Source organism: Cynocephalus volans, chromosome 13 (assembly GCF_027409185.1).
Source record: "Cynocephalus volans isolate mCynVol1 chromosome 13, mCynVol1.pri, whole genome shotgun sequence".
NCBI lineage: Eukaryota > Metazoa > Chordata > Mammalia > Dermoptera > Cynocephalidae > Cynocephalus > Cynocephalus volans.
The window spans coordinates 74,197,714-74,222,105 of NC_084472.1; the positions used below are offsets into that span (position 1 = coordinate 74,197,714).

The 24,392-nt window shown below is 34.7% G+C and overlaps 1 protein-coding gene across 1 annotated transcript in view; it reads left to right on the forward strand.

Moving 5' to 3' along the window:
• ANXA10 (annexin A10) overlaps positions 1–20,731 on the forward strand; it is a 167,912-nt gene extending 147,181 nt beyond the window's left edge. Inside the window, exons 7-12 of the mRNA XM_063077311.1 lie at positions 11,655–11,708; positions 11,805–11,898; positions 13,189–13,284; positions 15,383–15,441; positions 17,631–17,753; positions 20,547–20,731. Coding sequence (XP_062933381.1) covers positions 11,655–11,708; positions 11,805–11,898; positions 13,189–13,284; positions 15,383–15,441; positions 17,631–17,753; positions 20,547–20,615 — 495 coding nt within the window. The 3' untranslated portion in view covers positions 20,616–20,731. The remainder of the gene's footprint in view (positions 1–11,654; positions 11,709–11,804; positions 11,899–13,188; positions 13,285–15,382; positions 15,442–17,630; positions 17,754–20,546) is intronic.
• Positions 20,732–24,392: the final 3,661 nt, after the last annotated feature.

A 24,392-nucleotide genomic window follows, 5' to 3' on the forward strand; every position in this document is an offset into this window, starting at 1 on the left:
TTCTCAGACAGTAAAAACAGCTGGTATTACTGCAAGACTAAGTTGTAAAAGGCCTTTGCCTTTCAAAGCCTTTTCAAGTCTCAGCTCACATTGCTAGGAATCAGTAAGTAGTTTCCTCTTCTAACTATTAGAGGAACCAAATTTCTAAACTTTCTTTCCCCCTCTCTTTCATTTCTGCTTGCAAAGCAACCAATTATTTACTAAGCTCATCTCTTTCTTGCAATACATGGCTAAAAGCATAAAGTAAACACCATTTGTCAAGCTCATGTGAAGAGCAGAACGGGTTCTTCTGATCAGAAAATAGCTCCCCTTCAAGAAGTGATGCAGAGACTCAGTGTCTATCCACCTTCACACCTAGCAGTATCATGCCTGTCTCAACTTGCAAAAGCTAAAAGACAATGGAGGATTGTTCATGAGAGTTTTCATGGGCATCATTGTGATGCATATCATTTCTGCTCAGATTTCATTGGCTAAACCTCAGTCAAATAGACCTAGTAAATATCAAGGGTAGCGCAAAACATAGTTCAGCTGTTTGTCTTTAAGGAAGTTGAAACAAGTGTGGCAGTCAGCTATCAGTGTGCATCAAAGTTGAAAAAGAAAATAGAATGCTGCAACCAAGAAGACAAATGGGCAACAGAAGATTGTAAGTATAAAGATGTCCATGCCAATAAGTAGAAAACTTTATTCTCATAAAGAGAATTTCCAAAAAAATAGCATATATAAGCAAAGAAAAAAAGAAAAGAAAAAGCAAATAACTGAGGAGAGAGGAGAAGCAGAAAATAGGGAGAGTTTGGTCAACTGGTTCAAAGTTACAATTAGATAGAAGGAATAAGTTCTGGTGTTCTATGGCACAGTAGCGTGACTAAGGTTAACAGTTAAGTTTTGTATATTACATTGTAGCTAGAGGAGAGGCTTTTGAATGTTTTAGCCACAAAGAAATAAACACATGAGGTGATGGTTACATTAACTACCCTGACCCGATCATTATACAACATACATGTGTATCAAAACATCAGATTGTACCCCACAAGCATGTGCAATTACAATGTGTCAATTAAAATAAACGAATAAGTAAACAAATTGAAGATAAAAAGCGATATAGGTTTTAGCAGAGTATGCCAGAAATGGTGTCTCTTACTATACATTGTGATGACTCACTATTTGTAGTGAAAATAAACTACAGCACTAGCAGGCAAAAAATAGAATAAAGTAAAATTCCCTGCATTCTTTCTTAGAAGTATTTTAAGAAGGAAAATGTCTTTGCAATTTTAGCCATGCTTTACATTTCTGAACATACTTTTATCATGTCACCATTTCAAATGATTGAATGATCTTTTAAAAGACCAGTGTGTGAAACTTTCTTCGTCCTATCTTAAATCTTACTTGTAAAGTGATGATGTTTACATTACCAAAGAGGGAATAAAATATCATGTAAAGCTAATTTTAATTTCTACATTATTAATTCTACCGTGAATAATTAGTTTTTTATGAGATGAGGCCAAAGATGAGTCTATATTTCAATCTTTTATTTTTTCTCTTGTGTTTGTGGCATAAAAACAATTTGGTCCAGCATTTACCTATGTATTTTTTTTTATTTTGCTGGGTTGTTCCAACAAAGAACAAAACAAGCAAATTTCAAAAACGCTAGTATGCAATGAGGCCATCGTTTTCCATCAGACCTCTCAAGGAAACTACTCTTCAGAGGCTTCTTTCACTCCATAGCAATTGCTCTCCACCACGCCTTTATACGCATTTCTATTATTTCTGACCACATAATATTGAATTTGCTTGCACATCCATCTCTCTCAGTAGGCTGAGTTCTCGAAGCATGAGAATTATGTCCTATTCACCTTTGTAACTTTATAATTAAACTCTGTACATGACACATGGTAAGCAGTTCACAGTTTTGGGGAATAAATGGCACAAAGAAATTCTTTAGAAAGTCTGAGTGAACAAAGTTCAGTGCTGATAACATAAAAGAAGAGGCCTTCATACACAATGAGTCTCTAACAGGGGGTTGGAAAATGAGCATCCTTTGCATATGTGGAGAGGAGGAAGTGGTTCATACCAACTGGCTCAATGGACTCGTGTTAAAAAGGGAAAGTTTGTCTGACTAGAGAACCGGCTGAGACGCTAGACTGAAGAGGATCCTGTAAACAGTAGAGAGCCATTGGGAAATTTTAAAGTAGAATGTGAGGTGATAGGGAAAATTTTTAATTTGCAAACATCACGATAATTTACCACATCAAACAGAACGCAACTTGCAGTGAGAGCCTCACTTTTGAATTAAATTAAGATAACCTGATTTATTGCAAATAAAAACTAGTTTTCCTTCTTAGCATCTCTTTAATACCTATAATTCCATTCTCTTTGAGTTCGTATCGATCAAATCAATTAGATGCGTCCTGAGTATATGCTGAAGCTATACAACAAGCAATGAGAAAACTCAGCAGGAGGCAAGGGACATATATTTAGGCAGGAAAAAGCTATTAAGAAGAATTCCCCTATTTTACTGCTCAGGTTCTCTTAGTAGTCATATTCTAGCAGTGAGAGCTATTAGACTGAATGCTTAGTGTCCCAGCTCAGATTATAGAATGAAGAGGACAAGGAAATCTTTAGGTCTGGGGGGAAAACGCAGAAGATTTCCCAACCATTCAGGAAAATAGACCCATAGCCTTGTGCTAATTTCTGCCGCACCCCCCCCCCCCAAATTAGAGGTTTTAAAATCTTTATACAATTTTTTTTTTTTTTACAAAAATTTGATTTTTTTTTTAAATGGGACAACTTTTTCTCCATTTCTAAAGTTAAATTATTGTATCATTTCTCGCAAATGAAGTTTGAAGCTAAGAATTGCTTTACCCTGTCTGGAACTAGTCTGTATACAGAAAATAGTTAATGTGAGAAAATGGCTATTAATGATAAATTGCTTCTTTAGAATATCAATGGCCTGTGTGCATGTTTACTACCTCATTTCCTTTTTCTTATATACCATTTTGCTATCCTTCTCATTTGGGGTAGATTAACATATACAAATACAAGAGATGCAGTTTCCCTTAATGTGTATTTTTTGTGATTAAAGACTTTATACTGGGACTGGCCAGTTACTTCAGTTCTTTAGGGCGCAGTGTTGTAACACCAAGATTAAGAGTTCGGATCCCCATACCGGTCAGCCGCAACAACAACAACAAAAACGCTTTATACTGTACTTTATACCTATTTTGTTTTGGTTTCTGTTTTTTAAATATTACTGGAATTTAAATTTTTTTAATTTATTTTTTTCATTGTACATGTTTATGGGGTACAGTCCATTGTTTCAGTACATGCATATGTTGTATAATGATCGAATCAGAATAGTTACAGTATCTATCATCTAAACATTTATCATTTCTTTTTGGTTATAACCTTCAAGATCCTCTTTTCTGGCTATCTTGAAATATACAATACTATATTAGAAGCTATTATACTCTAGCACATCCCAAGTCATTCTTCCTATCTAACTGCTACTTGGTAACTTTGTACCAGTCCACCAGCCTTTCCCCTAGACCCCCCAGCCCCACCGTCCTCCCTTTCCCTGTGTCCAGTGACCACTATTCTATTCTCTAATTCTTTCTTTTTCCTCTCTTTTTATTTTTCTTAATTGACCCATGATAATTGCATATGTTTATAAAGTACAATATATTTGGGTACATTCATACTGTGTGCAATGATCATATCAGGATGCTTAGTACATCCATCACCTCAAACATTTGTCACTTGTTTGTGTTACGAACATTCAACATCATCTTGACTACTATTCAAAGATATACAGTATTTTCTTGTTAACTGTAGTCTGTATTACTATAGACACTAGATCCTGTTCTTCCTTTCTCCTAATATTTTGTATTCACTGGCCATCCTTTCCCCATCACCCACTTTCCCTTCCCCCCATCCATCTCTAATGTCCACCATTCTATCTACTTCTATGATCAGCCTTTTTAGCTTGCACATATAAGTCAAAAAATGTGGTATTTATCTTTCTGTGCCTGGCTTATTTCACTTCATATAATTTTCTCCAAGCTCACCCACGTTGCTGCAAATGGCATAATTGCATTCTTACTTTATACCTTTCTTTTATAATTCAGTTAAAGAAAGAATATATATATATACCAGACTGAAACACAAACTAGTAATTCCATTTATTGCCAGGCAACATGGGTTTTAATTCTTTTTTTATCCTGTGTGTGTGTTTGTGTATGTATACACACCAAAGTTATTGTCAATTTTGAATTAGGAATAAAGAAACCCCTCCCCCAAAAATGTTGCTGAGGAAGCCAGGTATTTACTATCCCACACTGAGGAAAGACTGGTAATTTGAGCTGACTGAATTCCTTCAAATTGTTCAGTTGAAAAAAGTGGCATGTTACCAACTAAATCTATTGACCTTTTGATTAATTTACAGATTTCAATTTTTATATAGAATTTTTATAAACAAAATTAAGAATTTGCTTTATATTTGTGCTTAGATTTGGTCTGGTTTGGTTTAATTTGGATTGGTACGGTTTGACCGCACAGTTCATAAAACTACCTGTATACCAACCTCAATTAATCAAGTCCTATTCTGAGGATTTTATTCCCTAGGATTACATCAATGGAGAGAAGATAGGTTAGTTTTTCATAGTCCAAATTGAGACTTCTGGGTAAGTTGCTGTAAGAATGAGCTTATTGTAATTTGTAAGAGAAGTTGAAGTCACTTATAGAAAAAAAACATTTTTAATAATAATTATTAATATTTTAAGATAATCTCACTTGGCAACATGCAATTGAATAGTTCTAATGTTTAAATTTTATTAAATTAATTTTAATTAAAACATTTTATCAATCTAGAAGGGTTATTATTTTTTAAATTTTAGAATAATGATGGTATATAATACAAATATAAACACATTTCCACTCAGAGATTCTTCGTGGCATAGACATTGCTCCTGATAGAGTAAAGCCAAGGGATCCATTGTAAATCCCTCAGTGCATCCTAATATCAAGCAACTTTTTAGTATTTTAATGTCCAACTAGAAAATTATTTCAATTAATTGAAGAAAAATGTAAGTTCTCTAGTAGGAAAAAAATTATTTTCCTTAGGACCACATTTTATTCCATTGGGATTATATCACAGCTCAACTTCTTCTGCTAAATCCTGCTCCTTTTCCTTCCTATTCATGGGTGTGGATCCCAAACACATTCTTTAATAAACAGGCATATGCCGATCTCCCTCTCAAAGTCAGCTTCCCAGGGAATCCAACTGGAAATATCCCCTTCTCTTAGAGATGAGGCAACTGAAACTCAGATGAAGTATCTGGTCCAAAATCACACATCTACTTAATGAAAGGGCTAACCTGAACCAGGCCTAAATACACTCTATTGTTAAATTTCATTGCTCCTATCACCAACACCATTGGGTTCCACTCCAATTTTACTTTTATTGGTAAAGTGTCAATGATCAAAACTTACATAACCTCTTACAATTTCTGCACCTCTTTAAAGGTTGAACTATAAACCACCTAAAAGTAACTGACATCTAAGAATCCGAATCGCAGTATATTTTTATAAAGCAAACATTCTTATATTTCAGACAAAAAGATACACAGTTCTGAAAATGAAATATGGGAGAAAATAAATCACAAGGAAAAAAAATCAATAAACAAGTGCCTTCTCTTGATGTAACAGGGCAATCAATCTTATTCATAATTGCATTTCCTTTAACCTGAAATTAAATGATGATGCTTTATTATTGATAGAGTGTACATGTGAGTATGTGTAGTTGTGTATATAATAATATTATCTGTGTAAACACACACATATTTTAAAATAATACACAACAATTTATCTTATTATTGGACTACACCTAATTTGAATTACAAATTTACAGGATACAGTATTCTTAAATTTGATTTTTAGAGTTAGAATATTGTGTGTACGTGTGTAGTGTGTGCATGTACGTAAATTGTAAATTTGAAACAGTTTTTTTTAAATGTAGTTAAGTTTCCTTTTAATATAGAATGTCAAAAAGTGAGGGTGAATTGAGACTCAAATTTTAGAGTAAGCCAAAGAAAATAAATAAAATTTACTTTAACATTATATACTTACAAGGCTTCACAGTACATTTTCCTTAAAATATAAAACACACAAGTATAAAATAATACACATTTCACAGAAATTACTTAATGCATAATAGAAAGTAGAGTTAACAAAATTATAAAAGACTTCTCTTAATATAATCTCATTTAATAATAGTCTTCTTGAAGATTGGACTTCTCATGATAATTCATACTGCTTAGTAAAATGTATGATTTCTCTCAAGTCTTTAAATATATTGAATATTTTCTATTGACTTCTGACTTCTACATGAATGGCACTCCAGTTTGGAACTGATTTAGGATATGAATTAGTAAATTTAGAAGACTGGAAAAGGTGTGAAGTTAATTAGGAATTGAAAAAGTTCGTCAGTTCTTTTGATCACTGCCTGTGGAGTACACCATTCCAGGGAGAATCTGTCTAGATATTTTATAGAAAGAAAAAAGAATTTCTTCCTAAACGGTTGTGAAATTTGGAGCTGATCAGTTCCAGCCAGATAACTGTGGGGTGCTGCATATTCTCTCTCTCTCTTTCTCTCTCTCTTTCTCTTTCTCTGTCTGTCTGTCTCTCTTTCTCCCCCCTCCCCTGCACCTACTGTATTTACATATCTATATGTATGTGTGTATGTGTGTTTGCTTGTGACTGTGTGTGTAAAACAAGGCATATATCTTTTCCTCTTGGCTCTGTTGTAATTCAGTTGTACAAGGATACCTCAAAAAGTTTGTAGAAACACAGAAGTAAAGATAATACGAATCTTTCCATGAACTTTTTGAAGTACCATCCTACGTCCTTAAATTTATCACTTAGCCTTCTTGAGATTCAGGAATTGGCTCTGTACATTAAAGGATGTGGATGCATTCTTCTCTCAATTCCCTCCCAACACAAATATTCTATAATTCTCCAGTTGTTATAATCATGTCCTCTCCCTCCCTGTGCATCTTCACTTTCACAATCAAAGGAAAGACCGTCCATGGCTTTCATCTTTTTGACATCATTAAAATTCAGACATATCCTTTCTGTGAATTAATAGAGATTGGGGGAACTGGACCATAGGAGCCTTAAGGTATTGGCGAAGTGGAAATATTGTCATATTTTCTGGGAGAGATTTTTTACTTTATCTATAAAGAGTTTTCTGACATGACTATTGCTAATAAGGAAACAACTGAGCTGGAACACGTTCTTCTTGAAAACTAATGCCAATCATTAAACTGGCTCACAACACTTCCTGCATGCATTTATTACACTAGATTTATGGAAGATCTAATTATCTGTCAAATAATGAAAAATTAGTCACCTAGAGATTAATTAATCAACATGTGCAAATCACACTGGAGATGATAAATGTTTTCACAAAGAGAAAGATGGAAACTACCCCATTGGATGCTTACTCATCAGCTCGCTTTCAAGATTCTTCTTATGACAGTTTCTCAAACTTGCACAGCGAGACTACTGGGGATGTTATTGCCACCAATATATCTGCTTTAAACCAAACTTTAGTTTCCTTAATTTCTTCCCTTCGCTTTTTTTTCTTGCCTCTAACCCAAATTCTGTACTCATTTATGCCATTTCTTTGGTATTTACATCAATTAAACATACCATGTGGCTATCTTAGACTTTCAGCTTGACTCTGCCTTTGTGAAAAAAGCCAAATCACAAATTTATTTATTCACATATTTTTAATCCACCAGTCTGCTTAAAATTGTCTTGGCAACTGCATAGGAAAATAAACAGAAGGGCAACATTTCAAGTTAAATGTCGCAAAATATTATCTTTCCAAACAAGATTTCAGATATTTGAAGAAAATTCTTAAATATTTCTCACCAACTTTGCAAGAGTAGGAGTTTATGTAGCTACATAGTTTGATCAGAGAACACTAAAAAAATTTCAATGATTCAGAAAATCTTCCCACATCTACTAGTTTGTCTTTGAAGTCTTGTACCTAAAAGTTATTTCTTTACCTTTCCAGTGATGATTTCTTGAATTCCTACAATGTGCCAAGCATGATTTTATACAATTGGGAATTATTGATGAATGAAAGAGACAAAGGTCCCAGACCTTAAGAAGCTTACACTTTAGCAAGGGGATACAGACAATTAAACAGAAACCTAATAAGTAGGTCCATTATATAGAATGTTAGGAAGTGATGAGAGATATGGCAGAGCAGGGTAAAGGGGATAAGAACTGTAGGACAGGGTGTAGTGGATAGGTTGTAATATTACACAGGTTGGTCAGAGTAAGTCTCATTGAGAAGATGAGACCTGAGCAAAGATGAATAAAAGAGTGAGTCAACAAATGAACAGATGTGATAGGTGTTCCAGCAAAGGGTACAGCTGGATAAAATGTCTAAGGCCGGTAGGTAGCTGGTGGGTATGAGGAATAGTAAGAAGGCCAGTTGGTGCCATCTGAGCAAGCTAAGGAAATGTAGTAGTAGCAGATGAGTAGAGGGGGTCAGAGAAGTAACAAGTGGTGAGATGGTATCGAATCATGCAGCCATTGTGAGATCACTGGCTTTTACTCTGAGTGAAACGTGGGAGAAGTCACTACTGGATTTTAAGTAAAGGAACGATGTGGCATTATGCTTTAAAATATCCATGATAGATACTATATTAGTAAAAGAAAGTAGGAAGACAACAGTGGACACAGAAGCCTGTAAAGAGGAAATAATGCCAAGATATCATGATAACTTGGGCTTATATGAGAGCATCGGCTGTAGTGAAAAGTGCCCACATTCTGGATGTATTCTGAAGGTAGTGTCTGCACTAGTTCCTGAGGAACTGTATGTGGGATATGAAAGAAGAAAAAAGGAATCAAACGTGATTCTCAGTTTTTTAGTCTGAGCAACAAGAAGGATAGAATGGTCATAAACTGAGATATGAAAGAGCAGGTGTACAGGAGGTTTTGAGGCAAAGGGAGACCAGGAGTGGGATTTTGAACATGTTGAATCTGATATGTACATTAGAAAATCAAGTGGAGATGCTGAGTTGGCAACTGGGATATTCACACCTGAAGTTCAGATGATAGATCTCAGCTAGAGTTATGAATCTGGGTATCATGACCACATAGATGGAATTTAAAGCCACATGAATAGATAAGATTACCAAGAGAAGGAATGTAAGTACAGACAAGAAGACAGTCAAAGACTGAGCCCTGGGACACTCAAAAATTAAGAGATTTAAAAGTCAGAGGAACCAGTTCACAGGACTGAGGAGTAACAAATGTAATAGGAGGAAAGAAAAAGAGTGAATTCTGGAATCCCAGGGATGCAAGTGTAGTAAGAAGAGGATGACAACTGCATCAAGTGCTACGGTAGATCAAATGAGATTCAGGCTATGAATTGCCATGACAAGTTAATGTTATTAAATAAATGGCATATATTCACAGAAGATGTAGCATATTAATTGTTTTCAGTTATTTGTTGCTTTGTGTAAATTAAAGCCATAAGAAAAAATTCGAAAGGTGGCCAGAGGAGATTGTCTGAAAATAATGAGTTCTTTAGGCTAAAGGAAGAATATGGTAACCAGATATCAGAGCTAGAAATGCCACCGAAGTCACATAATCATGCTTCTCTAACAATCAGACATTGGGCAATCCTCCTAATATCTCTAGGCCCATTTATTTTTATCTCCAAAATAAGGGATGGAACTATATGACCCCTAAGGTCCCTGCACATTAACACTTTTATGATTTGATGGTAAAATAACACTCAGTACTTTCACTCTATAAAATTACTTTCATTCTTTAAATGTTGTCTTCTTTCCTTGTTCATATATGCATAAGACACACATCTATGCACAAATATACAGATTTTAAAAATAAGGCTTGCATGCAAGCATTCTTAGTCACTTGATATTTTAAGCAAAGGAAATGAGGCTGAAGAAATGTATCTGACAGGCTCATGTTTACTTCCCATCAGTTGTCACTGTTGAATGATGCACAACTTCTGAATTAGGATTAAATGTGAAATTTTCTAGGGCTACAAATTTATTCACAAAAAAACATAGCTTTTTATTACTCTGTGAATCAAGTGAACTTTCTCATCTGTGCCCAGCTTTTGGTTAGCAAGAAAAAAAACTGTCATTTAGTCTAATGTGGCAAATTTAATTTGTATAACACTTTGAATCATCAGCGTGGGCACATGTTCAATTTCATTTTTACTTTTATTGAGTTAAATGCTCAATTCTCAGATTTCTGGTCATCCCCCCTTCTTCTCTCTAAGAGGGCTCTTGGTAGAAGAAAGATGTGTGTGTGTGGCTTAGAAAGTGCCTTGGCATCAAGAAGATGATACTGTCCTCAGGTCATCAAGATATTTTATGCATCCTTGCTGACCTTGTCTATGGAATGGCAGTTTCAGGCAATTCTCGATATGTTCTACATGAAGTGCCGATGGATACGGGCATTTCTAAGTCTTAGCTGACAAAATATGCAGGTGGTTAATTTGTGATCCTTTCTATGTCTCAGTTTGGTCAGAGCCAAGTAAACTTTCTTGATGATTTAGCCTCACCTTTATTCTCACTGGAGCTAAAGAATCCCCCTAAGGTCCAGCTGGTCTCCCATACAGTTCTAGTCAATGTGGTCTACTCTGTAGCCTTTGGCTACTGGAACACTCTGCCATGATCATAAACAACTCCATCTTCCAAGCTCTCCCATAAGTTCCTCCATCCATCAGGAGGAGGTAAGCAACGTGGGATTCCATTCATGGTATTCCTGAGTTTGATTCAAGGGAGTTGTATTCAGGACGTCCCTTGGCCCAATCTTGCTGTTTCACTGAGTTCACTGCAATGTGGCCATTTCCATAGTACTAAAAGATGATAGGGGCAGAAGCCAATGTACCCTCAGTGCTTTCTCAGCATAGTTTATAAAAAGGAAGAAAAAAGTCTCCTCATCACATCCTGACCCCAAAAGAGAGATTAAATGAACTGTCTAATCACCTCCCCTTCCTACCTCTTTCTCCCCTCCTGCCCTCATAATCCTCAGGGACCAGTGGGCCCTGTGTTTGTTACCCCCGCTCCTTCCTTCCTGTTTGGAATTGTCAACTGGACCATGTCTGTTCTTTATATGGTTAAGGGCAGGGGAGTTAAACAAATTTACAAAATATTCTCACTCTACAAAGTCTGGATTTCATGACTTTTTTGTTGCTGCATAAATCCTATTTTGCAAATCAGGAACTGACTTTCTTTCTCTCTGCATTTTCACTCTAATAATGGTAAATCCCACCCCTACCACCCACTGCCAGGAAATAGATACTCAGTTTGATGGGGAAGAAGATGCTTCACAGAGAAATGGAAAATTCAGAAATACTCAACATCTTCCAAAGATTACCACTGCTGCAAAGAAAAAGTAAAAGAGCTCACATAAAAAAATAAAAATAAAAACCTATGTAATATTTGCTGAAGTAATCAAGAAATGGATCCTCTCCTTCAAATAATGAAAGAACTTTCTCAGGAATGACCAGAGTGTTTGGTGGTTCAAGGATTTTTTGTCCCAATAATCCTGTATGGGTTGTTGACTAAGAACATTTACAAAGCAAGCCTGTGCTTATTTTACAGGGAACCAGACAGGAAGGATATGCTGACCCCGCTATGGCTGCTCAGGATGCAATGGTAACTAGAACCAGCTCTCGAACTGACTGAAAAGAACCTCTGTTAAAATGGTCTGGGGTGGTTCTGATGCTATTTCCCAGCTGTCCGATGTTTCAGGTCCTGTGGGAAGCCTGTCAGCAGAAGACAGGGGAGCATAAAACCATGCTGCAAGTGATCCTGTGCAACAAGAGCTACCAGCAGCTGTTGCTGGGTAATTATTAATTGTGTTTCTTTCTGGCTACTCAGCTGATTATATAATAAAAAGCAAGTAGTTAACTAGGGGGGAAAAAGTAAATGTTACATAGAAATAGAGACAAGTCAGTTATCGCAAAGGTACTTATTTTGAATTATTTATTCAGACATGCCTCATTTAATGACAATACTGAATAATAAAGGTTTCCTTATAATTTCATTTTTTCCGATAACAATTATATAACTTTCACATACTAAACCTTTAAAAAATTATGTTTTTAATGGAGAACTTACTCAAATAAAAGCGTACTTTTAAAAGTTTGTGGAAATATGAAATTGAAAGATAATACAAATCTTTCCATGAATTTTTTGAAGACCCTTCATATATTACTTATTTCCTATTAGGTATATTATATGTTGTCTTGAAAATATAAGTCAAGATCGTCATTGATGTCATGATTTATGCAATATCAGTAGTGCCTTGTTGGTCTAAAAGGCATACTCTTATTAGTTGGTGTGTTATTTGACTTTACCCAAATTGCTGTACCTTTCTTTTTCCCTTCTTTAAAATTAAAAAAAAAAAAAAATTTCTCTATAAAACACACAAAAGTATATACAAACTTTTAAAAGATGGCCTACCCTAATCCAGCCCCCACCTCTATCCTTTATATGTCAATTAGAGATACTAATAATAATGAAAAGACACCTCTTTGCTTCTAATTTGCTATAAGAATGGATGAGAACTTTGCCTGGGATAAAGTGAGATAAGTAAGTCCTTGAAGTAAGGAAACTTAAATTAGTACAATTCTAAGTCAGTAAACTCTATGCTGTTTAAGGTGGTTTCATATCTGGCACAATAATCTTCATAGGTTTTGTAACCTCTGTTTTAATTGTCACTCAGAGGACTTTTACACTTAATTCTCATATTTAAGCTCTAGTAGAAAGTTCGCTGTTGACAAGTCTGACTGACCACTGTGTGTGTCTTAAAATAATGGCTGGTCGTGTCCTTCCTCTCAGCTGAAGTCAGCAGTGTAAAGTTAGTAGATCCCACTAGAGGTGGCAATTGTGCACAAGGAAAAGAGAACAATAACAGGTCTTTCAAGTCCAAGATTTATGTTGACTCTACTAACTTAGAGTATTTGTATTTGTTTCAAAGAATAGCTATATCGAACACAACCAAGAGCCATAGTGTTCTCTACTATTTTAGAGAAAGCATTTATCTTCACTATGCATAGCAATCTAATCAACATTTATATTTTCAATTTATAATATTTCCAAAACTCCCTTGAATTATATCAATTTGTTGAAGTTTTTCAGGAATTTCAAAATATTTCTGGGCAAGACATTGTAGATGCCATTAATGAATGTTATGACGGATACTTTCAGGAGCTACTAGTTGCAATTGGTAAGTAATAATTTATTTGGTATACAGCAGAGTTTTTATGCCACAACAAATGCTGACTGGCTCTGACTGAATTACAGGTGCATGAGTAAGCTCTTGACTGAGTCATTTTCCCATGAATTTAACTATTTAAAAGGGAAGTAACCTCTACAGAGGAAAAGTATATCAGCTACTTATATGATGCACTGAACTGGCAACCTGTTAATTTAATGAACTGACACCCTTCCCTAATAAGCTGCTTCAGTTTTCATACTAGGAAGTGGAATTCTCAGATGCTGTCTCTCAAGCATTAGGTTATCACACTGTTAAATCCATTTTATATTGCCAAGGTCCATTCCCTTGTTCAAATGGAGACAAATGTTAGCAATGTGGCTTTCTTCTCCCCAAGAGGAAAAAAATATTTTTTTTTACCATTGCTAATAAATTTGTATTTTGGACATATAAATCTCTATGACAAAAGAGATTTACCAGGTTATGACTTAGTGGTGATTTCCACAGGCATTAGTGAAAGAAGGGCACTTCCTGCTCCTGCTCCTTCCTAAATAAGAAAAGACATCCACCCCTCCACAGAAGGAGAAAGAGTGGTAGTTACCTGTGAAAACTACTGTTGAATTAACCAGGCTTTATCTCATACTGTGCTGTGACTTGACAGCACACATTTCAAGGACTGCAAATGAGCGGTCATTGTGAAATATGCCCATAGTAAGTAGACAACAAATAAATCACTCAGATACTTATTGAATAAATGAATATTGTGATTTCTCATTCCTAGAATGGCACAGACATACATCACCATGGGAGCTGAGAGATAACAGAATTTTTATAGTTTATCTGCTAATGGAATTTTAAGCTAGGACTCCATGAAAATAGTTTAGTGAATTCTGAGACCCCTGAAATAGTAAACAAAAGATGACTATTTACATCTGTGTATTTTTGAGAGAATAGGGAATTTTTCAGCAAGTTCTCAACAAAATTTATAATCATATATCGCATCAAACCCCCTCATTTTATAATTAAGGCCTAAGGAGGTTAAGTGACGGCATCAAAGTCTATCAGCTGATTAGCAACAAAGTAAGACTAGAAATCATGTGACCTGAATCTCACAATAACTCTTTCCACTATAGACCCTTGCTACAAAACAGGGGCACAAAGGGAATATGTGGATAGCAGAAATACCAGGAAACATTTAACTGATTCATTCATTCATTCAATAAACATTTATTGAGCACCTACTGCTCTTGTCACTGATTTAGGAACTGCAGATGGAACAGTGAAATGACAATAATAAAAACAACCCAAGTCCCTGCCTTCAAGGATCTTACATTCTAGCAGTGACTCAAGAGTTCACAGGGTTCACTGTATTAAAAACAAAAGATGAGGGCATGAACTCAAAATCTAAAATAATCACCTAAAACTACAGAGAAAACACTGTTACGATGATTTGATTTTGTCTGGAAGTTATAGGCTCTCATATGTTACTCATTCAGGTATTAATTTGTTTACTTATTCAAATAAACACTGTCGAAGGTCTACAATCAACGACTGACTTTCATCAAGGGCAACTGTTGACCAGGCTCTAGGCTGTTCTAATGCCAAAGCAGTTTGATTAGATGACAGCTAAAACTGGTCTAGACCAATTGTGGTCCATACAGTTTCTCCTTAAGATACTTCAGATCTACTCACAGATCCATAAGGGACTAAAAATATCGCTCAGGAAGATGAACAAATTGCGTGGGGGTATGTCTCATTGAATCTTATAGTAATAAAAATGTATAAAAGCGGTGGTCGCCTAGGCTTCTTTGAGCTCTATTTATTTAATTGCCAGATAAAAAGGATAAATTTTTGTTCAATATATGAAGAAAGGGTATATGAAGAAAGTAAGAGTTCCAAGAGATAGAGACCAAATGAAAATCCGAATGACTCATTATAATATTGTTGCTTTATATTTTTGCAGTGGGTTATGTTGTTACCACTATTTTAAGTGTTGAAATTATAATACAATGCGAAGATTGTAACAACAAATAAAGTGTTCTCATTGTTTCTTGAATTCTGAAGAGTACATACTGTCACTCTCAAAGTTTCTTTTCTCTCTTTCTTCTAGTTCTCTGTGTTCGAGACAGACCAGCCTATTTTGCTTATAGATTATACAATGCAATCCATGTAAGTAAGACCCACACATTTTTAAAATTTCTCCAGAAATTATGTCTGTATTCTAAAAGAACTAATATTACTTCCATTATTTAAATATTGGTTCCCATTTTTTAACTTGTATGTGAAAATATACATCTCAAAGAAAATATGCCCAAGTGAAAAAAATGTTTTATGCACCAAAAATAAGACACTTCAAATAAAAGTAATTCTCTGCTTTCTGTATCAAATTTAGGTACCTAAGAAATATGATTCTTTGGGGTCTATTTCTCCTCATGTGCTTTAGAGTCTCTTAGCATCTGAAGAAACCGGTAAATCCATATGCTTTGATATTTTGTCAGAGACCCCCACATCGTACTTAGGCAAGTGCAAAATATAAGGCATCAAAACATTACAAACTATCAGCAAGAGATTGCTACATTCTTGAAGTTTAAAAACACAAAATAATGTCAATGATTATATTTAAGCACAAAGCATTATTTTCAAAAAGTACTTAGAGATAGCTAGACAACAATAAACTCTAAAGCTATTCTTGTAATTAAATTGGAATATTTTTTACACTTTTGTGTATGAAAATCGCACATCCTTTGGTGCATTTGTTTTTAAGTAAACAAACACTGAAGTAATGAGATAATGCATACCTTACCCATAATGTGCATGAAACATATTTAGAAAGAGAAAAGGTCTCATATAGATCGTTATAGTTTGTCATAGCCTTGAAAATACAAAGAAAATTATTAAAAGGAATCCAGTAATAATAATTTTAGGAATCCAAGTGTTTTATCCTCAAAGTAATTTTTACTAGCCAACTTCTTGAAAGTAGCTGGCATGCTGGGAAAATATGTTAATAGTAAAAAATATTTTATTCTATGTCTTGTGCAAAGAGTATTTTTTATTTATGTACAGGAGGAACCCATGTAGCCTAAGAACAGAGGGGGAAGATCAATGCTCACAGTCCTCTGCTTCTCTTTTATTCTATTTCCAAGGAGAAAAAGTTGATTTGATTAAAAAGATATTTGAAATAGTGTATTAGGCAATGCTATAGGATGAGATCAACAGCTTCTTTCTCCAAAGAACATACCATTGCAACAACAGAATGAAGCTTCACTTGTGAATGACCATGGGGAAATAATCACAATTACTCTGATTCTGATTATGCTCAAATTCGGAGCTACTTATTCTAATAATATATTAAAACTGTATCCTTGATCTGGGTGTGTGTGTGTGTGTTACAAGGCAAAAAGGCAGGTATATGTGCTCACAAATGGCTTAGAGGTAAAAAGGGAGATCATATATTCAAATAACCAAATTTTTAATAAATGAGGACCTCAAATGTCAAATATTGGTCTAAAAGCTTTCACTACCCCTGTACCAAAGAAACCATCTGTTTTTTCTCCAGTGAACTTTACGTGAATCATATACAATTTAAATTTGGAAACTTGGTTAGATCATTCACTTTAATCTCAAATTATGAAAAAGTTTGTTAGTAAATTCATTGACAACAAAAATTAAATTATGCTTATTGGCCAGTAGATGTCACAATTACTCCATTTGAAGAGACAATTTGAAATAGATTTGTTAGGTAATATTATTTCTGCGGCTCGTAGGCAGATATTGATTTTGTGTTTTCAGTATTTGAATCTAAATCAGCGAATATTTCAAGCAACTGCAATTCTAATTTTTACAATTTTCAATAATGAGGAGACTATAAAATGAAAATGTAATTGCTATCTTGCTTAGACATACCAATGTTCATCGAATCAAGTAGAGAATGTTTTCCTCCACAAGGAAGAATTTTTGTCTAGAAAGAGCACATAGATTTATGTTTTTTTAATGGAATGTGAAGGTTGACAAGGCTGGAAAAAGGGAGAAACTATTGCAGAATCAGGATGGAATGATAAAGGTCAGAGTCAAGACTGTGACACTGGAAATAGATTACAGGGCATTTAAAAACTAAAATAGATAAAAGAGAATAATTCACGGTAAGCACATACTAAGGGAGAGGGTGAAGTCACAGAGAAGGCTCTTGGCATGTAATTTGGGCACTGCATAGACAGTGATGCCAGCGTGTGAGGATTACAGAAACAAGAGCAAATTTCTACAGAAAAGGGGATGAGTCCATTTTGGACAGATTGACTTTTAGGTACCGTTTTATTCATTGCCACCTTCTCCATCCCCCCTGCCTTTTCTGTATCTTTTAGGATTTTGGTTTTCATAATAAAACCATCATCAGGATTCTAATTGCCAGAAGTGAAATAGACCTACTGACCATTAGGAAACTATACAAAGAAAGATATGGGAAATCCCTATTTCATGATATCAAAGTAAGTATCCTACACATAATTTATTTTGACCCATGTTTTATCCTTTTGAAAACAGAAAAAAACTTAAATTTTTTTCCCTAAAAAATGTATTTATTTTTGATTATACATATTTACAGGGTACAGAGTTGACTATCAGTATTTATGTACAGTATGTGATGATCAAATCAATATTATTAGCCTGTTCATCATTACAAATTGTAATTATTCTTTGTGTCCCTCACCAAATTACTCCCTAACCCCCCTTTCCCACCTCTAGTAACAATAGGTCTGTTCTCCCCTTCTGAAAGTTCAGCATTTTATTGTGGTCTTTCTTTCTTCCTTAGCTCTCACTTATGATTTAGGACATGTGGTATTTCTCTTTCTGTGCCTGGCTTATTTCACTTAATATAATTTTCTCCAAACTCATCCATGTTGCTGCACATGGCAGAATTTCATTCTTTAATATGGCTGAGCAGTATTCCATTGTGTACATATACCACATTTTCCTTATCCGGCCATCTGTTGATGGACGTTAACAGTTTTAATTTTAATAACTTTATGGTGGTGTCTAAAAAGTATAATATTCTGAAAGGGATAATCTATTTGAGTCCTTCAGACAGTCTTTAGTGCAACTGGTGCTAACTTAGAAAAGCCTTTACCTCAATGACAAAACTTACTCCTCATTGACGTCTTTTAAGCAAAATCTTGATGTAGTTATGTAAAATATTTATTCCCCATAATTGTGCTTTAAGAGCTAAATTCTGGAGTATGACTAGGATTAGGGAAAATATATTTTGCAGCAAGACCACATTAATTATGAAGAGGCTTCCTAGATCAGTTCTGCTCTCCTCTCATATCATCCTGGAAGGCAAGGAAGCCTGTCAAATACCATAAACTGGTAATTTGGAGGAATTTAACATTATTAGTTATATAAACCTCTACATATTCTTGCCCCTTTAGCCCTTGAAGGACAAAGAAACAATGATTCAGCAGTAAATAAGTCAATTTCTTCATTCTGATACTTCTAAATTTTACCCCAGGTTTTGATAAAACTTAGCAAAGAATTATCAGAATACGTAGGACCATCTATGTTATTTTGGGGACCCAGTGAGAAAATGAAAATGCTTGGCCCCTTGTTCAAAAAAATTGTACAAAAATTCAAGATGGTGACATTGGGACATTAAACCGAGCACAGAACACTGAGAGTGTATCTTTACTTCTGCTTCCACATTAAGGGCTGTTACCTTATTCACATTATTTTCAACTGAAATTTTCAATTGCTAGAAATAGCTTTTTAGTGTGTTGAAAGAGTTATCTAGAAGCAACTTGACAACCCAAAGACCAACAGACCAACAGACCTTATAGGTTTTATAAAGTCTTACGGATTTTGAACCAGAAGTTTATGGGGTATTCCTTTATCTTTCATAAAACTCTCCTTACATTCTCCTTCAAGAAACTAAACTTAGTAATGATAATTTTTTCCCATTGAGAAATGCATAATTCATTCTCTAAATGAATAAACTAGTTCTTAAACACCTACTGTAATTAATCACAGCCACCTCAAAGTCTGCTAGTATTTACATATAATTAATGCAACTTTACCATGTGCATTTAAAGCAGTGAATTGTAATTACATGATTTCATTAAGGCAACATTAATATGGTAGTTAATTTTTAACAAGAATAAATTTTATATAAGTATTTATTTATTGCTATCATTGTTTTTAAAAAAATTAGAAAATATAGAAGATCATAAAAATACAATTAAAATTGCCTTAATTCTCTGCCACAGATAACCAGTAATAAAATTTTGTTGTAGATGCTGCTAGGGTCTGAATGTTTGTGTCTCCCCAAAATTCATCTTGAAATCCTAATCCCCAAGATGATGGTATTAGGAGGTGAGGCCTTTGGGAAATGAATAGGTCATGAAGTTGTAGCTTATGAATGGGGTTAGTGTTCTTATAAACTAGGACTGAAGAAGCATCTTCATCCCTTCTGCCATGTGGGTTAGAGTAGGAAGGCAGTCATGAGGAAGAGGCCCACAGCAGACACTGAGTAAACTGGCACTTTGATCTTGGACTTGCCAACCTCCAGAATTGTGAAAAATAAATTCCTGCTGTTTATAAGCCACCCAGTTATGATATTTTGGTATAGCAGCCTAGATGGGCTGAGACAGGAGCTTTTGTTCTTTTTATAAAAATGCTTAAATAATCTATTTTTCTATCTAAAGGAATATTTCTGTTGAATCATTATATCCCACTGTATAAACTGTAAAGTAAATAAACTACTTCAGATTATTATACATTGCTTTTCAGTGTTTCACTATTATACATAATATAATGGTGCATGTATTTTAGCATAAATTTTTGTGCTCATCAATTATTGATAATATTCTTAAGATATATTTCTTCAGGTAGAATTATTACATTAATGAGTATAAACACTTTTAAATCTTGGGAGGTGTATTATCAATTTCCTTTCCAGACTCTGCACTGATTTACATCATATTAGGGCACTTCTTTCTAAAGTTAGGAAGATTTAATTCCACTACAAGTTATTCTTATAAATACACATTAAGGTTCAATCACCTTTATATAAACCAAATACTATTGACTGCAACCAATGTATTATTTTTTAATAACTTCCACTGCGATTAATTCTCAGGAAATATTAAATCTTTAGATGAAAAAGTCAATAATTTTGGAAATGCTAATGGTCCTTGCACCTTTAATATTGCAATTCAGAAAAATTATGATTCTTTTCTAGAAATACTATGACATTTTATTTCTAATACATTATATTTTTTTCTTTTCAGCATTTTGCTTCAGGACATTATGAGAAAGCACTGCTTGCCATCTGTGCTGGTGATGCTGAAGACTACTAAAATAAAGAGGAGGATTTGGAAGACTACATACTCCTCTTTAGAGACATTAAATTACAGGTTTTATGATAGTTCTATGCTGTTAGTAGCACTATAACAAAACTACAGAATCATATTCTCTTTCCTATCTTTAAAATTATTCCAAGCCAAAAAAATTTGTTAATGAAAGTATATGATACAATATTTGTACCTATTGTCTAATCAGCAGTTAATTAAATTGTGTGTGATTTAATAATAAAAATAATTGCATTTGAATAGATTTTTATTTGAGTGTGAACCATCAATATCTTACAACAAGAGAGTCTGCTCACATGATTTGGGAGACTAAGGAAAATGCAGTGTGTGACCACATTCCTTAGAGGAATTTTTGAGACTCTTGTACAAATATAAAAAAGCTAAAGTGAACACTTAAAGAAGCCTTTAAAAGAAAATAGACATAAAACAGCAAAGTGCAGCCAGAGATTTGCCTGTCTGGAATAGATGTGCAAGAGACTTGTATGTAAAAATAAAATGTGTGTGTGTGTTTACCACATGCCCAAGCAATGCCAGAAAAGTCATTGTTCACTGTTTTTGTCTTCACTTTTTAACATGAACATCAGAGACCTTTGGAAGTCATTATATGCTTTGTGCCATCAGAAAAGCCTGGTCCCTTCTGTCTCTCAAGATTCAGCAAATTAGGAGTAACAAAAGAAAATACTCACTGAGATCAGATTTGGGAAGAACCTAAACTGATACCACAATCTAATCAAGAATAAAATCAGAGGCGGGGATGAGTGAGTCTACTCTAAGCAAAGTTAAGCAAAAATCCAAGATCATAGGAAGCAGCAGCTAATGAAGTCAGGCAAGGCAATAAATCCGGATGAACTGGTGAAGGGGACAAAAGTGCTTTATTCCACATAGAACCTTTTTCAATAGCCTACGCCCTGTCCCTCTGGATCTACTTCTACTGGTCTCAGAGGGTACAAAAATTAGATGTAGTCAGAACCTAATGTCTGACAGGAAAAGTAAAAAAGACATTTAGGACACAGAAATTGGGCATAACATGAAACATTTAAGAACAATCAGACTTCTGAAATCGCTTTCAAAATCTCAAGTTTTTGCTATGGTATATGATAATATATTAAGTTGGGTTTGATTTCTATCTTTTAAAAAGTTATAATCAACATTTTAAGTCCAACAGCATATTGAAAACATTATACACCTGTGACTCAGTGGGATTTATTTCAGGAATGAATGGCGGTTAAAGATAAGAAAATCAATCAATGTAATTCACCACACTGAAAGAGTGAAGGAAAAAAGCCTCATGGGTATTAAGGGGGAAAAAATCTCACATACAGTAACATCCAAAAGAATAAAATACCTAAAAAATAAATTCAACTAAGGAGAAGAAAGACTTGTACACTGAGAACTAGAAAACATTGTTGAAAGAAACTAAAGAAAATCTAAAACAAGGGATGACATCTCATGTTTATCAATTGGAAGGTTTAGTATTATTAAGATGGCAATAGTACCAAAGAGATCTACAAATTCTGTCCCATCACCATCAACATTTCCACAGAATTTTTGCAGAGGTGGAAAAGCCGATCCTCAAGCTCATATGAATTTTTTTTTTTTTTTTTTGTCTTTTTGTGACCGGCTGTACCGCGCTCAGCACTGGCCGTCCTTATGTAGGATCCGAACCCGCGGCGGGAGCGCTGGTGGGCTCCCAGCGCTGCACTCTCCCGAGTGCGCCACCGGGTCGGCCCAAGCTCATATGAATTTTAAATTAACTCTGAAGAATCAAAACAATATTGAATAAGAAGAATTAGCCTGGAAGACTCACTTCTTATTTCAAAAGCTGTAGAAATCAAAACAGTATAGTACTGGCATAAAGATAGATATATAGGTCAATGGAATAGAATTGGGAGTTTAGAAACAAACTCATATACCAATGGCCAATTGATTTTTTCACAAGGTGCCAAGACCATTCAAGGGGGAAAGAATTCAACAAATAGTGCTAAGACAACTGTATATTTACAAGCAAACGAATGAAGCTGAAGCCTTACCTCACACCATATAGAAAACATTATTCAAAATGGATCAACAGCCCACCAACACCCCAGCAGACAGTGAGCAGGGTCTGCACTGCTTCCCCATGCTGGACATTTATATACACATCCTCCTCCCCCAGGAGCTTAGACGTCTGTCTGATGTAGTGAAGCTGCTAGCACCAGCAAAGAGTGTGCCAGGGGTGTGAAAGCTTCCTAGATCCACACCACATTCATTGGGAGCCTAGTGTCCCATCTAACATAGCAGCCTTCCCACAGCAGTGGAGAAGGTGTGGGGAGTGAGCCAGCACTTACTACCGTGTTCACCCAGAACCAAACCTACAAAGTCCAGCCTGATTATCAATATAAAACACATCAACAGGTAAGAGTCTCTCCCCTCAAAAGCCACTCCAAAAATTAAAAGAAGTGACTACACCACCAGTTGCCCAGACAACAATGCAGAGATGTAAGAACAATGAAAAACCAGGGAAACATGGACTCCTCCAAAAGATTCCAGACCCAAAACAAAAGAAACTGGTGAATTTCCTGAAGAGGAATCATAAATGACAATATTAAGGAAACTGAACAGAATGGATAAAAAAAGTAGAAATTACAATAAGGTGAAAAAACCAATCCAGGACATGTTTAAGGAATTCAACAAAGAGAACAATAAACAAACAAATAACAAAAAAAACTAAGTAAAAATCCTGTAACTGAAGAACTTATTCAACAAAATAAAAGAATACAACTGAGAGCATAAGCAGCAGGCTAGAACAAGCAAAGGAAAGAATTTCTGAACTAGAAGACAGGTTTTTGAATTAATGCAGTTGGATCAAAAAGAAAAAAAAAAGAAAAAAGAATTTAAAAAAAAAAGAAAGTCTACAAGATCTTTCCGATAACCTTAAGTATACAAACATGGATATTATGGGCGTACCAGAAAGAGAAGAAATAAGAAAAGGCATTAAATGACTATCTAATGAAATAATAGCCAAAAAAAAAAAAAAAAATCCCAAGTATTGGGAGAGATATAGTTTCAGAGATCTAAGAAGCTCAAAGATCCCCAAACAGATTCAACCTAAAAAGGACCTCCCCAAGACACATTATAGTCAAATTGTCAAAAGACAAAGACAAAGAAGGAATTTTAAAAACAGCAAGAAAAAAGCATCAAATCATCTATAAGAGAATACCCATCAGTCTAAAGTAGACTTCTCAACAGAAACTCTACAAGCCAGGAGAGAGTGTGATGACACATTCAAAGCGTTAAAAGAAAAAATCTGCCAACCAAGAATACTATATCCAACAAAGCTTTCCTTGAGAAATGAAGGAGAAATAGTATCTTTTTCAGACAAACAAAAGCTACATGAATTCACTACCACAAAACCAGCCATTCAACAAATCCTCAAGGAACTCTTACTTCTGGAACCAAAGAGAGATATAGGTCACCATAAATACATGAGAAAGAATAAAAACCTAGTAGAAAGGAAAAAAAAAAAAAAACTAGTAGAACAGAAGCACAAGTGAAAATAAAAATAAAATGAAATGTGTTTTAGTTTTATCACTAAAAAAAAAAAAACAACCAACAGCAAAGATAAACAACAAAAGGGAAAGAAAAGAACATAAGAAATATAAAACAATCACAAGAAATTAACAAAATGGCAGGAACAAAACAATATCTTTCAATAGCAACACTCAAGGGAGTCCTATGTCTGGAATCAATCATAAGAGCAACATACATCACAATAAATACACAAGA